Source organism: Natrix helvetica, assembly GCF_964273705.1.
Source record: "Natrix helvetica genome assembly, chromosome: 3".
NCBI lineage: Eukaryota > Metazoa > Chordata > Lepidosauria > Squamata > Natricidae > Natrix > Natrix helvetica.
The window spans coordinates 89,889,696-89,905,896 of record NC_138549.1 but is presented as its reverse complement, the minus strand read 5'-3'; the positions used below and the strand labels follow the sequence as shown (position 1 = coordinate 89,905,896).

The 16,201-nt window shown below is 38.2% G+C and overlaps 1 protein-coding gene across 3 annotated transcripts in view; it reads left to right on the top strand.

Moving 5' to 3' along the window:
- LRRC8C (leucine rich repeat containing 8 VRAC subunit C) overlaps positions 1–12,406 on the top strand; it is a 31,974-nt gene extending 19,568 nt beyond the window's left edge. For 2 of the 3 annotated variants that reach the window (XM_081946080.1, XM_081946079.1), the window contains exons 2-3: positions 2,723–2,864; positions 7,073–12,406. In XM_081946080.1, coding sequence (XP_081802206.1) covers positions 2,727–2,864; positions 7,073–9,340 — 2,406 coding nt within the window. In that variant the 5' untranslated portion in view covers positions 2,723–2,726 and the 3' untranslated portion in view covers positions 9,341–12,406. Of the gene's footprint in view, positions 1–962; positions 1,098–2,722; positions 2,865–7,072 lie in introns of those variants that run through there. The other variant, XM_081946078.1, reaches the window with a different exon arrangement.
- Positions 12,407–16,201: the final 3,795 nt, after the last annotated feature.

Sequence of the window (16,201 nt, the reverse complement as noted above, 5' to 3'; positions counted from 1 at the left end):
AATGGCTTGAAAAGATGGATGAGATATTAGAGACAATCTCTACCCCATAAACCACTGGTTTCTGCCTCTGCAGCCTCTGCTCTTATACTACATTATACTATTTGGGCTAGAACTGCCGAAAAATGAATTTAAATTTCTGTGGGGTTGCCCACACTACCACTGCGATACATGTGAGAAACACTGGGAACTTGGTTGATCAAAAATTGTCTAAACTATAGTTTGCTACTCTTGCCTTCACTCTGAAACTCCCAGTCTAGTTAAGTTGTGTCTGCGAGTCTTCTGCCAAGTCTAGTTGAAAGCCGAATTAAGGATTAAGTGTCTGGAGACCTGAGATTTACTGCTGAGCCTGATAGCTTGGACTCATCTGAAAGAATTCTATAACAGTACTGTGGTCACAAAAAGAAAATACATATATAGGAATTATTAATAATACAGGTTAGTTTGAAGCAAACTGAGGATGCATAGGCTTTAACTTGAATTTAGTGCTGTTGCTAGATATATTTTTTTTATACAATTGCTTTCTCTTATTCTGTGTTCTTCCTGATCAACTTTTTAACTGCTACTCAACCTATTTCAATCTCAAACCTTCATCCAGGAGTGACTCCTGAGTTGCCAGTGTGCAGTAGGTAAACGAATTAACTTAGAATATATCCTGGTGCATAGGCTCTCTCAATCTTTTGGAATTCAACATAGACTTTCATTATTCAAGCAATGCTATCTGTACTACCAACCTTATAGCTTTACTTTATTTATGTGATGAAGACCAATTAGGGAAAAAACAATTCAAAGATTAAACTGTTGTAGAATCAAGATAGGTGTGTGTGTGTGTGTGTGTGTGTGTGTGTGTGTTTTCCTCATTACTCATCCCCATTTGAGTGCTATGTCCTGGCTTAAGCCTACTTCCAGGCCTTTAATTACCAAACATTAACCATGTTTCTGCTTCTGTTTACTCAGTTGGAGACTTAAGTCTAATGTCATCTTGGGGAAAAAATACGAAGATTCAAGTTAATTGGGGCAGAAGCAACATTTGTACTATAAATGATCCTGCTGTTTTCCTATATAGCTTATTCTGTAAAAAGACATGATGAGATTTACAAGTGGGCAAAACATTGTTTTATATATAATCTGATTTTATCTGTACCAAAGTTTTTAGGCTGGTAGATTTTAAAATAACAGCTCAGGATGCAATATAGGAAGACTGAAAGCAAAGCTAGAAGAAATGATAGGCTTGTTTGTTTCTTGATTAGCATAAACCACTATAATTTCTACATTTCTTGGGTGGAGTCTAAGATTTACTTTTGGGAAGTGGGATTAGAGACTAAGAAATGAATAATTCTTTCTGAGTAAATGAATTCCTTTCTCTTGAATGTCCACACATGGGGTCTAACCTATAATGTGGTTTATCTGATTGGCTTGGCATTTTGAATGCAAAGACATAACTTAAGACTTAGTTCTCTGTCTGATCACAGACAGTTGTAGTTTATTCAAATTGTGGTTTAATGTTTAAAGAAAGAGAATGGGTCCCAAGCTTTTATTCTCTTGGCTCCCATCCCTTTGCTCCTGCTAAGTCATCAGTCATATTTCCAAGAAACTCCCCTCCTTTCTAACTTAATTGACTGTCCTGTGTGTTCTTGATGTGTCTTCTTCCCGTATAGCTGTTGGGCAAGAAGAGTCTGGGGCTTTCCTATTGCTGAATTAAATTGCTATTCACTCATTTTTGAATTGGCAGAAAACAACTAGCAAACAAATTTGCTGCCCTATTGTTGATCCTTATCTATGTAGCATTTATTACTTCTACTTTTGGCTTGCTACCAAAATAACTAATAGAAGTCTTTCCAGTTGGGCTGGCACTTGATTCTGAAATGAGGTACTTCAGGCAGATCAGTGGAGTGAAAACAGAATTTTGAATTTGTAAAAGTTAAGTAAGGAGTAGAAGAGGTTGATGGTAGAAGCTTAGTCAGACAGATTGGAATACAGATGTTCTGGTTACTGATTTGCTTAACTTGTCATGGAAAGAACATCCAGGTTTGAAGCAGTGTCTGATGAATTCCGTCCTTAAAAGGCTTTGAACAACCAATCATTCCCTAGGAGATCATGTGATCAATAAGAAACTTTGGAAACATTAATACTTCCATAGTTCTTCAAATTCCATCATCACTTCTAGACTATTGTTTCCTACCCTGGCATCTCTTTTTTTGTATAGTGTTCCATGCACAGAATCCCCCAATATCACCACTGCTAAGAATCAGGGGAATTGAAATTCACACATCTGGAAGATGCCAAGTTTTAGGAAATGTTTAGACTGACTGAGTCTCTCTATGTATGTATGCATGCATCAGTGGTGGGTTCCAGATTCCGTTCCAACCGATATGGTTGGAGTGGCCCCGGAGTCACCTACATGCACGCCTGTTGTAGCACCAAATGACGCTTTCGCAACCCTCCAGCTGCTCAGCGGAGCATCGCGCAGGTGCTGTATGCACCATGCGCGTGTGCGGAAGCGCCAGAAGCTTAAAGCACGGGTAAGGAGGGCGGGCCCTCTGGAGCACCGTACTGGAACGATTCCCGGTGCTCCGGGCAGGATCCGGTACACCCATACTGTGGCGTACCTCCTGCAACCCACCACTGGCATGCATGCACGTTAGGGTTGCACTGAATGAAACAGTAACATTTTTCATATTAAAAAGTAACCATTTCACACATTCTCTCTTTTGTTCTTTTTCAGAGCAATGATTCCTGTCACTGAATTCCGCCAATTCTCTGAACAACAGCCAGCCTTCCGTGTTTTGAAGCCATGGTGGGATGTATTTACAGACTATCTTTCTGTTGCCATGTTGATGGTTGGTGTGTTTGGTTGCACGTTACAGGTAAATAAATAGAACTCCAAGTTAAAAATGAATAATATCATAGAAGCAGGACTGTGATGTGTCTCAGATTCTAAATGCTGTTTTTTAAAAAAAGATTTTAAGATCATGGATATTAAGAGTTTTTTGTTCATCTGCTCAAGTAACATAGCAGACCAATTTGCAGTAGTGTTATTCAGGTTTTGAAGTAGTGGGCTCCAGAATAACGTGGTCATTTAAGTAATATGATATAGGAGAAAAGCAAGCAGAGCTGGTGGGTGGAGTTAAAAATGTCATCAGTTTAGAATCTTTTAATTCTTATCTAGGATCAATTTAGTGCTGGATTCTTGTGCATAGGTTTGTATAAATCTATGCTGCAACTTTATGAATGGTCCTGATTCTTTGCTTTGACAAAAATCCTTTTTATTTAGCTATCATATTAATATAAGGTCTGGTTGTCCTACTCTACACTTGACAGCTGATAGTTCCAGGTTAACATCTGTTTTAAATTATAGATCTATATAAACTTGAGCCTATTCAAGTCAGGCACAAAGTACCAGGACCATTGTGTAGATTGCAGATTAACCAATGTATTGAAGCCTATACACAAGTATCTAGTCAACTAACAGTCAGCACTAAGTGGTACTAGATAAGGGTCAATAGAATTCATAGGAAGGTGGAGTTGGATCTCTTGTGCTGACACAAGGACTCTAAACTGGTGTCATGTATAACTCTCCCCCCCCCCCCGGCTTTTCCTGCTCTTCTCCTTTATATGACGCATCTTTGGCACAATTATATGTGTCCAAATGGAGCATTCTCATAACCTGCGCCCACACATTTGTAGTACATTGAAAAGATTCTCAAGTGTACGGCTTGAGGTCAGAGTTGATTGCAGCTCCAGGCTTTGTATGCAATCCCAACAACTCTAAAACTTGCTACATGATTACATCCAGCTAACAAAAAAGGTACTTAATGAATACATAGGTAGTAAATATTTACTTTTGTTTTGATTTAATTTCATTAAATACAATTTTGTTTGTCCCTATAGCTTCCTTTTGATCTAAATGTTTAGATCAAAACTAATAAGATTCATGCTCTTGGTATGTGCTAATTTGGGAAGGGGAGGGGAACATAACTTTTTAAATTTAAAGAATGAGAAAAAAAATAATTTGAAGACAAGAAGAGAAAAGATTGTATTAAAGATTTACAAAATAAGCAGTTATGATGTAGGAGTTTACGAAGAAAAAACACATTCCACTGTTATTCTTATAAGTCGCTTTAGATTGGAACAGATATGAAGATAATTGCACAAGAGTTTAGCATTTTAATCTCTTTAACATTTTGTACAAAAATTTCTTCATCCATTCTCATCTTTTATCGATTAGCAGATAATACTCATTAATCAATGAGCAAAAATCCATTCAGTTACCAATACATATACACACAATCTTAAACAAGTAAACCAACTTATTTCCTTTCCTAATCAATCCAGTGATTTATAATTTTCTATAAAAATGCAACAACAAAAGTCCCTTCCCATATCATATCTCATTGCTATAAACAAATCCTTAAAGCCTTGTCATTCAGACTTAAGAAACATTTCATTAAAAGCTACCAGAAACAACAACATATTGAAAATCTTGATCTTTAATTCCTTCAAATACTGTCCCACAAATTTATATATATAAAATTATATATGTATTTGTGTTACAACCCCTGGTATGCCTAAATATGGGAGGAAGGTCACCACTCCCTCTTTCTGTCCTTTTGGCTCATCACAGAAGACCATGCAGGCAGAAAACCATATTTTTATTTTTAATGTTGCCTTTTTATATTTGTGTTGTATTTGTACTGATAAATAAATAAAGGGAGACTAGTATTAGCTCGAAATAGATCTATACTAGTCTCCCTTTATTTATTTATCAGTACAAATACAACACAAAATTATATATATATGCCCATTAGGAACCGGGCCATGCAAACAGTGGGCAAGTGTGTGTTTGAAGCTGTATTAGTGCAAGCAGCATGCATGTGCAAGACCATCCCCTTTTCCTTCCCTGCCACCAGTCCGTGGAGCTAGAGAGGTTGGGGACCATTGAGCTACAGTGTGCTAATGAGTAAAACTCCGGAAAATAGCAAGTAAGAAAGCAAATGTTTGAATTTATACTGCTGCTCATTTCCTCTTCTGCAAACAGAGCTGCTTTGCTGGCACAAAACTCTGATTATTCAGATCATATCAGAAATTCAGACGAATGCGTCATTTGCGGTATTCTTATTACTAATCATGGGACTAATTGTTTAATATAAAGAATTATTTTCTGCCAAGTATTGTGGTCCACAACAAAGAATTTGAAAACACTTGTATATATTCAAACATTCTGTAATTGGGCATTGTTGTTCTCTGTTTACCTAAAAAGAAAACTAAAACTTCCCCCACCCTAATATTTTCCCCTTAAAATGTGTGAGCTATCTTCTATTGAGAATATAATATTAGAAGCAGATTGATGTTGTATCTTTCTTTTTGGGGTGGGAAGTCAACTTAAATTCACAATCATCCTTCTTTTGATAAATGTAGTGGTGTTTTGGGTTGCAGGGGTAGAAGTGGCCTAAAACAAAACTTTTGTTAAAACTGGAACTGGTAACATTTAAGCCACTATATGGACCTTTTGACTTGCATATTTCCTATAGGTTGATGGAGAATAGCTCCTTGTCCTTTCCCTCTGCAGGACTGCCTCATTTGTCCTGTCTGTTATGAGGCTTGAGAGTGCCATAGAGCAATAGAGCAAAGTGTAATTACAGCTGCTTTTAATAGGTTGGCCTGGCAGTCCATTCCTGTTGTTGAAGTTAAGGTGGCCTTAAGGTGCCAGGGTTAGCTTCATGCTCTCCTTTGAATAAATGTAGGGTTTACATGCCCCTGTTGGTGGTTGAAGGGATGCCCATAACAAAAGTCTGGAACACCCATCTGGCCATTTTGATGGTAAAGAGAAGGCCCTGTGATTTGCTTCCTTGTTGCTAAGCAACTACAGGACATAGTTTGCATGCCGTTTTTTTCCCCCAGGCTGCCGGAATGCCCAGATGGGAAGTGATATAGCTACAGAAGAGAAAGGAGCAAAGTTGCTGTTCATTGTAAAGATTTAATCATCTGTGGCCAATTTTTCCGTTGGAAGTAAACACGGCTGCCTTTTGAAATGCTAGACTTTATAAAGGGGGCCTTTGAGCGACTCATGCCACCCAAATACAGAGGCTCATGGTTTGGAATTTTTATTCTGCATGAATATAGTGGAATATAAAATATTTGAAAAGCCCTGATCTATGCTATTAGTCAGCCCTCCCAAACTGATTCTAGTTTTGGGAAATACAGTTGGAAATATGCTCCAAAACATCATTCATGGCAGAAAAACCTGGTTTAGAGAAAGTATTAACTTTTTGCCCATGGCTTGAAATCTTATGCCTTTCAAACCATCCAGGCTTCCAATCTGAAACCCCAGGCTGCCAAATTTATTAAAAGGTGCATCTATATTTCTGTATATTTCAATATTTGAACCACAATATTTGTATGTCTCCTTTCCCACAGGCTGTGGTGAAATGGAGACTTGCAAACTCGGATAGCAATATATATGTGTGTGTGTGTGTGTGTGTGTGTGTGTGTGTGTGTGTGTGTATGTATGTATATATATATATATATATATATATATATATATATATATATATATATATATATACATATACATATACATACATACATACATACATACATACATACATACATACATACATACATATATATATATATATATATATATATATATATATATATATTGCAAGAGACAGAAAACATCTATTACCTGCCACGAATGGAACAGGCTAACAAATATATACATGCAATAAAATCTATAATACTGTGATTTTCTTTGTTTGTACAGTTATTTAGTTCAACAATCAACACCAAGTGAAAAGGATAAATAGCCTTTGAAACAGATGGTCAGGTTTAAATGTTGGTGGCCAGAAGAATATAATAGCACTATAGTTAGTTATCATTTTTACACACAACTGACGTCTGCAGAACATCTGGTGATTAGGGAGGTGGCATGGTTCATATTCCAAATCTAGAAATTTTATAGGTAGAAATGTTTCAAAGTCTGTAGGTGCCTGGCCTTTTCTTCCTTTGCTAAAAGAGAAACTTGCCTCAAAATGTATTTTCAAAATGCAATTTTTGTTTGTCTGCATTTCAGGCGATGCAGGATAAGATCATATGCCTTCCCAAAAGAGTCCAGCCTTCTCCGAATATATCTCACCTTAATATGTCAGATATGGATTCCAGTGCAGCTCAGTTCCTTCCACCCAAGCCATCCACACCTCCTGCCACTGTTGAAATGAAGGGCTTAAAGACTGACTTAGACCTCCAGCAGTACAGCTTTATAAATCAAATGTGCTACGAGCGTGCCTTGCATTGGTACGCAAAGTACTTTCCATACCTTGTCCTTATACACACATTGATCTTCATGCTATGTAGCAACTTTTGGTTCAAGTTCCCAGGCTCCAGCTCAAAAATTGAACATTTCATTTCCATTCTGGGGAAATGTTTTGACTCTCCTTGGACTACAAGGGCTTTGTCAGAGGTTTCTGGAGAAGACTCTGAGGGGAAAGACAACAGGAAGAACAATATCAACCGGTCAAACACGGTCCAGCCTAGCACAGAAGGCAATTTGGTCAGGACGCAGTCCTTAAAATCCATATCTGAAAAATACATTGTGGATAAAGGAACTCCGGGGGCTTTGGATAAAAAAGAAGGAGAACAAGCTAAAGCGTTATTTGAGAAGGTGAAGAAATTCCGTCTCCATGTTGAGGAAAGTGACCTACTACATGCTATGTATGTTCGCCAAACAGTGCTGAAAGTGATCAAGTTTCTCATTATTATTGCATATAACAGTGCGCTGGTTTCAAAAGTTCAGTTTACAGTGGATTGCAATGTTGATATTCAAGACATGACAGGATATAAGCACTTTTCTTGCAATCATACAATGGCACATCTTTTTTCTAAACTCTCATTCTGCTACTTATGCTTTGTAAGTATTTATGGACTGACGTGCCTTTACACTTTGTACTGGCTCTTTTACCGCTCTCTGAAAGAATATTCGTTTGAGTACGTCCGGCAAGAGACTGGAATTGATGATATCCCAGATGTCAGGAATGACTTTGCTTTTATGCTCCACATGATAGATCAGTATGATCCTCTTTACTCAAAGAGATTTGCTGTGTTTCTTTCAGAGGTCAGTGAAAACAAACTGAAGCAGCTGAATTTAAACAATGAATGGACTGCCGATAAACTCCGGCAAAGATTGCAAATGAATGCCCATAACCGTTTGGAACTGCAACTGTTTATGCTGTCTGGACTTCCTGATACAGTCTTCGAAATTACAGAGCTTCAATCCTTGAAACTTGAAATTATTAATAATGTCATGATACCGGCTACCATTGTGCAACTTGACAATCTCCAAGAGCTCTCCCTATATCAATGTTCTGCAAAGATTCACAGCGCAGCCTTGGCATTTCTAAAAGAAAACCTGAAAGTCTTGAATGTCAAGTTTGATGACTTCAGAGAGCTTCCACCTTGGATGTACGGGCTCAGAAATTTAGAAGAATTAAGCTTAATTGGTTCTTTATGCCACGACATTTCTAAAAATATAACTTTGGAGTCTTTTCGAGAGCTGAAGAACCTTAAAGTTCTGCACATTAAAAGCAACCTGTCCAAAGTCCCACAGTCAATAGTTGATGTTTCAAGTCACCTTCAAAAAATGTGCATTCATAATGATGGCACTAAACTAGTAATGCTCAACAACCTGAAAAAAATGGTCAACTTGACCGAATTAGAGTTGGTGCACTGTGATCTGGAACGCATTCCTCATGCTGTTTTCAGCCTTAACACTCTCCAGGAGCTGGATCTTAAGGAAAACAATCTGAAATCAATAGAGGAAATTGTTAGCTTTCAACACCTTAGAAAACTTACAATCCTTAAGTTATGGCACAACAGTATAACTTATATCCCTGAGCACATAAAGAAGCTCACCAGTCTAGAACGGCTTTCTTTTAGTCACAACAAGATAGAAGTTCTCCCATCCCACCTTTTCCTATGCAACAAAATTAGATATTTAGACTTATCTAACAATGACATACGATTCATCCCCCCTGAAATTGGGGTTCTACAAAGTTTACAGTATTTCTCCATTTCTTGCAACAAAGTAGAGAGTGTGCCAGATGAGCTGTACTTTTGCAAAAAAATCAAGACATTGAAGATTGGGAAAAACAACCTGTCTATTCTTTCACCTAAAATTGGAAATCTAGTGTTGCTATCTTACTTGGACATTAAAGGAAATCACCTGGAGTTTCTTCCCCATGAACTTGGTGACTGCAGAGCTCTTAAAAAGGGTGGACTTGTGGTTGAAGACACCTTATTTGAAACTCTGCCTTTGGATGTTAGAGAACAGATGAAGGCTGAATAATATTCTCAGCACTCAGTGCAAACTTTCTGCCAAATGCCTTGTACATTAACTAATATGCCTTCAAATCTTTATCTTATTTTGATGTATTTTGACATTTTATATATGGATCATTTTGGAATATACAGTATGTATTACATGTAAACATTTATATTTATATAAGCTTTCTCTTTCTACCCCACCCACTTCCATGTTTACATTTTTTTTTAAATTTCAGCCTTATATTGTATGTAAAGTATCTACTTTTTACTCTGTTTTATTGAGATGAAATTGCTGGCATCTGCCTTAAAAAAATGCCCTAGCTCAAACGAAAATAATTATCTTTAAAAATAAATAATTTAGGTAACATATTTAAGTAGAATAATATATGGTTGCTGTAGCAACTGGGATTCTTTCTATTCTGCTTTTCAAAAATCATCTAAATGCTTTCAGACTGAAAAAAGTGTTCTTTATCTTGTTTGTTTCCTAGTTGCAGGTAATGGCTTCTGCAAGTCAGATTGCCCTGTCCTTAGGACTTCTTTCTAGCAAAACAGCAACCAATCATTGATAAAAGATACTTCTTTGTGGTGACTGTTCTGTGCTCCTCAAACCTATGCTGCTATTGCTGGCAATAGAACTTGTTCTTTAGAAGACTGAATTAAAATAGCACTTTAGCTAGGATTCAGTTTTATTTAAATTTATTTTGAGTCTCTTGACTCCATCTTTAGTATTCTTAGTTATAATCAGAACATGAGTCTGGAGATTATGTTCTGACACTATGAATCTTTTTTCAGCTCTCCTTTTGTATGTTAACTCTGATTCCTAAATCTACATTAGTAAGTCTTTGCAAATTGCAACCAGATACAATTTTGCATGAAGTAGTTTCTATCATGAATCTTTCTTTCATGAATACCTTCATAATTATCTACAAAGAGAGGGAAAGATCAAATTTATGCTGTTTTAATAATAAGGGATTTTTCCCCTTCATCCTGGTTTCCCACAAAGAATTATAGGAATTTAATGAGTGGGAGGGTTAAAAATTCTATTAATTATTTCCTCCGATTCTCTAACTGTTAAGAAAGTACAGCATCCTGGATTCCCATGAAGTGACAAATGTGTGGTTGTGAAATATTTTGGACTTGGTTTTCCATGAAAATGTAGCATGCAAATCAATTATTTTGATAGTAAACAGTCATGCAAGTCAAGAAATAAGGAATTTCTAGTTTATAAAAAAAACTCATGCTTGGTTGGAGAGAAATAATTCTGTTCAGAAGGATTTATTTCCAGTATGTTACAAAGAAAATGTAAACAGAGCTCTGTACTGTAGAGAATATTCCAGAAATATGTCTACCAGAGGAAGAAGTCTTCTCTGAATGTAGTCATTGCAGATGTAATTTGCACTTGAACATCTTATCACCAAATCCTGGGTGGATTAATATTTGAGGTATGCAAGGTGTTCACAACTAATTGCTTGTGACTGCAGTCAAGCATAGTGAGTCTTTGGTGTATTGTAATGAGAAAGAAGAATAGGCTCAGATTTATATACCTTGATCTCCTTTTCCATCATAGCCAAAAGTTGTAAAAGAAGCCTGACATGTGAAAAACCCCCCAGTTAGATGCTTTGGGCAGGGCACAAATAGATCCTGGGTGGGTAGGAATGGAGGTCCAGCGTGAGGCACAGATAGGCCCTGGCTGTTATACAAATAGAGGCCGTGTGCAGGACATGAATGGAGACTGTGGCATGTGAAGAAGCCCCGGCTGAACTGGCACAAAAGAAGCCCTCAGACAATGTAGAAATGGGGCATGGTGCAGCATGAATGGCTGCGGGCAGGGCTGGGTGATATAAAAGCTGGTGGCAGCAGATGAGGTTATAAAAAATGAGGTGGGCCCAAATTTTGTTCACTTGAGGGAACTGCTAACGGTTGAAACTTTGAGAAAAGGTCACAAATTGTGCAGTCATACCTTCAAATGGTTACTGAACAAATGAATATTAAGTATAGCTAAACTAAGTATGGAGTGGACTTGATTCTACCTGCTTTGTCGTATCCCATGGAGCCAATGACAAGGTTTCTGCTCCCACTATTTTACAAGCACCTTCACAAAGAATCTGACTTGAAAACAGTACACTTAGTGTTTGCCGAGTGTCAAGATTGGTCTTTCTTGGTAGATTAACCAAACTAAGCATCCGGTCTAAGACAACAAATGAAATCTTCATCAAACTAGTTATTTAGTAAAAAAAAAAAACCAGCTTCCTCATTATACGTGTTGCAATCTCATGTGCTCTTTTTCTTAAAAGGCGGAAGCCTCCAGGATCAGACCTGTCAAAACCCATGTTCTTTTCCTAGGGTAGGGGTCCCCAAACTTGGCAACTTTAAGACTTTGGACTTCAACTCCCAGAATTCTCCAGCCAGCTATCCAATCCACAAGTCGCCAAGTTTGAAGACCTCTGTCCTAGGGTGATATTCAGTATAATCACCACCAGAGCAGGAGGACAGAAGGCCCTTCCATTGTTGTTACCCTTCAATTGGTACTCAAGGCATGTTGCTGATTTATTTTCCAATTTATCTGATCCCCTTATCGGTACCACTTGATTGTCAGTTCCATCAGTTGTCTTTAAAAAAAATACATACTGATACATTCCAATTTTGTTGATTATGTATGTATGTTTGTTTGGCACAGCTCAATTTTGCACACGTTTATGTTGGAATCGGAACCACTGAATTATTCAAGCCGCCTTTGGGGTTCTTTAGGGTTACATTGCTCCGTTCAGACATGATCTCATCATTGTAAAACAGAAACAACCTCCACCAACAGAAACTGTTTCTTAATCTTTCAGCAACAGTCTTGAAGAGGTTTTTCCTCCATTCAGAAGACTTGTCTGTATTACAAGCAGTTCTCAGTTTTATAGTGGCTTAACTGTCATGAACTTTGAGAAATGATGTTTGCTAGAGACTCTGAAATGCAATTCTGTTAGAACTACAATTAATAGCCTAGAGCCTAGGTTATGCAGTATTTCCTAGTGTTTTTGTATGAAGCTGGGAATCCCAGGCCTTGATGCTATTAAACAATAAACTTCTACTTAATGGAAAACTACATTATTGTTAAGGCAAATCCTTATGCTAAGATGGGAAATGCAGGCCCTGCATCTCACACTCTGATTTGTCTCTCATCTTCATTCTTTGCTTAAAAGTATAAACAAGTCAAGGTTTGAAGTGAAACATCCCAACCTAAAAGAGTCTTACAAGCAGTCCATTCTCTACATTGCTGAGATTTTCCAGGACACGAAGAGGAGAAATGTTCTTTTCAGAGTCTTAAATCTATTCTATAAACCAAAGTGCTGATGTTGCTAATAAACAAACTATTTTAAGTTGTCAGTACAACTGGTGACTTTCTTTAGAGATCTATTATAGAACTGAAGTCTTGTCTTACACTCAAGAGCAGAACTGATACAGCCCTAACCTTATAATCTGGTGAAGGTCTACTTTTGCTGCAAGGGCATATTACAAGGGGTGGTTTATCACCTATAGGGGGAGGGTGCCATTTCTGTAATTGCACAAGATATAACATCTGCTGAAAGGGTGTGGTATGCATTATTCCTATCCAGAGTAATAAGATGAAAGGGCACATATATAGCTATGCACATCCGTAATTGCAATTTCTTACAATATTATATATTACTGATCAGAGATTGTAAATTGGGCATTTATGCTGGGATATGTTTTCTATACAGGTAGTCCTTGATTTACAACAGTTCATTTAGTGACCAGAGTTACCATGGCACTGAAAATAGTGGCTGTTTTTTCCCCACTTATGACCGTTGCAGCATCTCCATGACCAAGGGATCAAAATTTAGATGCTTGGCAACTGACCCATATTTATGACCGTTGCAGTCTCCCAGGGTCATGTGATCACCTTCTGCGACCTTCTGACAAGCAAAGTCAATGGGGAAGCCAGATTTAAAACCTGCACTGATTCGCTTAACAACTGTGGCAAGAGAGGTCATAAAATGGGGCAAAACTCAAGTGTCTCACTTAACAAATTTTGGGCTCAATTGTGGTCGTAAGTTGAGGACTACTGGTATTTGCAGGGTGAGGGCCAGAAGAGGCTATTGTCTTATGATTCATTGTGCATATAGAATATACTGTATACCAGGGGAAGGTTGTTGCTGGCATTATTGCCGGTTTGCTGCGTGTATGTGCACAGTTGCCTTTAAGACCTCCAAGGTCCCCTTCCAAATCTCCTATTGTATTGTATTGTATTAAATTGTTCTGCACATGTGCAGAACATTAAAAAATGACAAAAAACCATGCAGGCAATGGCATGGGGAACCAGGGAACTGGATCGGGGGTGTGGCAAGCCTGCCATCCCTACCCGGTCACAGTTTCCACTACCGGTTTCCCTGAATCGGTGAGAACCGATAGCAACCCATCTCTGCTGTACAGGTGAAACTCGAAAAATTAGAAGATCGTGCAAAAGTTCATTTATTTCAATAATGCAACTTAAAAGGTGAAACTAATATATGAGATAAGACTCATTACATGCAAAGCAAGATAGTTCAAACTGTGATTTGTCATAATTGTGATGATTATGGCTTACAGCTCATGAAAACCCCAAATCCACCATCTCAGAAAATTAGAATATTACATGCAATCAATAAAACAAGGATTGTACATAGAACAATATCAGACCTCTGAAAAGTATAAGCATGCATATGTACTCAGTACTTGGTTTGGGCCCCTTTTGCAGCAATTACTGCCTCAATGCGGCATGGCATGGAAGCTATCAGCCTGTGGCACTGCTGAGGTGTTATGGAAGACCAGGATGCTTCAATAGCAGCCTTCAGCTCTTCTGCATTGTTCGGTCTCATGTCTCTCATCTTTCTCTTGGCAATGCCCCATAGATTCTCTATGGGGTTCAGGTCAGGCGAGTTTGCTGGCCAATCAAGCACCGTAATCCCACAGTCATTGAACCAGGTTTTGGTGCTTTTGGCAGTGTGGGCAGCTGGAAAATGAAGTCAGCATCCCCACAAAGCTCGTCTGCAGAAGGAAGCATGAAATGCTCCAAAATCTCCTGGTAGACGGCTGCGTTGACCCTGATCTTAATGAAGCACAGTGGTCCAAAGTCCTGTTGCTCAGTGGTCCAAAGTCCTCTTTTCTGATGAGAGCAACTTTTGTCAAAAGCACCAAAACCTGGTTCAATGACGTGGAATTACTGTGCTTGATTGGCCTCTCCATTCTTCTTCCATACTTCTGGGTCCTTGGTTTCCAAATGAGATGCAAAAGTTGCTCTCCTCAGAAAAGAGGACTTTGGACCACTGAGCAACAGGACTTTGGGCCACTGTGCTTCATTAAGACCAGGATTCCTTCAAAACAAGTAATCAAAGGAGCGCATGCTTGCTTAAAAAAATCCTCTTGATGTATTTAAAACCTTTGTCATTTCTAAAACTGTATTGCATATTGCAAGCATTTTTTTTATTCAAATAGCAAGTGACGTTGAAAAAGTTTTTTAAAAAAAAATCTGTAATATTTTAAATGTATAATTTTTAACAGTGATGCGTAATATTCATGAAACAAGCTTAAGAAAATTGACTACTGAACTTCAGTTTAGAATTATTTTTGTGCAAAGTCATATTATCTAAATATACTTAAAAAAAACATGCTTGCTCAAAAGTGGTAACTTTTCCAAATGCTACCCATATCGGCAAATGACACCAGTGAAGAAGTCACTATCACATTACATAAATCTGCATTTAATCAACTATTTAAACAATACAGCAAATTATGTCCATTTAGTCTGAATCAGTTTTTCTTCCTATTATTCAGCAGTATTAGAATTGGTTCAAATGATAGTAATTATGCTATATCTTACCTTAATGCATAGGAACACAATCTGGAATTCATTACTGGTGGTCAGGATGTTGTCAGTCCTATCAGATTCTTCCTTTTTCTCCATCCTAATTAAGTATAACTGCAATTTTTATAACAAGTTCCATATTATGAGAGTAAATAATGAGCAAATAATGAGATCTAACTGAAATAGAATAGAAAGATAATTTTTTTTTAATTTTTTAATTTAATGCTTCTAGACCGCCCCCTCTCCCGAAAGGGACTCGGGGCGGTGTACAGTTCATACAAAATATAACAAGATACAATAAAATTAAATATGTACAGTTGACAGTTGACATGGAGGAGGTTAAAATGCCGTTAAAAGAACTGTACAAAGCAGATATAAAATAAATTCAAACCCCTAAAAACAAATACAGTAAATTAAAAAACCCCTAAAATAACCAGATATAGTACGTTTGCCAGGAGGGACAGTTGAATTATGCCAGGCCTGCTAATCGGAACAGGTGAGTCTTCAGTTTTTGCCGGAAGGAGCGGAGGTCAGAAGTGGTTCTAATGTCGGGGGGGAGGTCATTCCAGAGGGTTGGGCCCATCACAGAGAAGGCCCTACTCCTCGGTGTCGCCCGCCGGCATTGTCCAGTGGATGGCACCAGGAGAAGTCCCTCCCTGTGTGAGCGTATTGGCCGCAGGGATGTATGTGGGAGGATGCGATCCCGCAAGTAACTAGGTCCCGTGCCATGGAGCGCTTTAAAGATGGTAATCAGCACCTTGAAACGCACCTGGAAAACCACAGGTAGCCAATGCAGCTCGCGCAGGAGAGGTGTTACGTGGGAGTACCTCGTACTCCCCATCACAGCCCGCGCGGCTGCATTCTGAACTAACTGCAGTCTCCGGGCGCGTCCCAAGGGCAGCCCCATGTAGAGAGCGTTGCAGTAATCCAGGCGGGACGTCACCAGCGCATGAGTAATGCAAAGATATTAAGTTGTAATTGAGTTGTAACATGATACCACTGGTATCTTATCTTCTGAAAGGTGGAGAACAA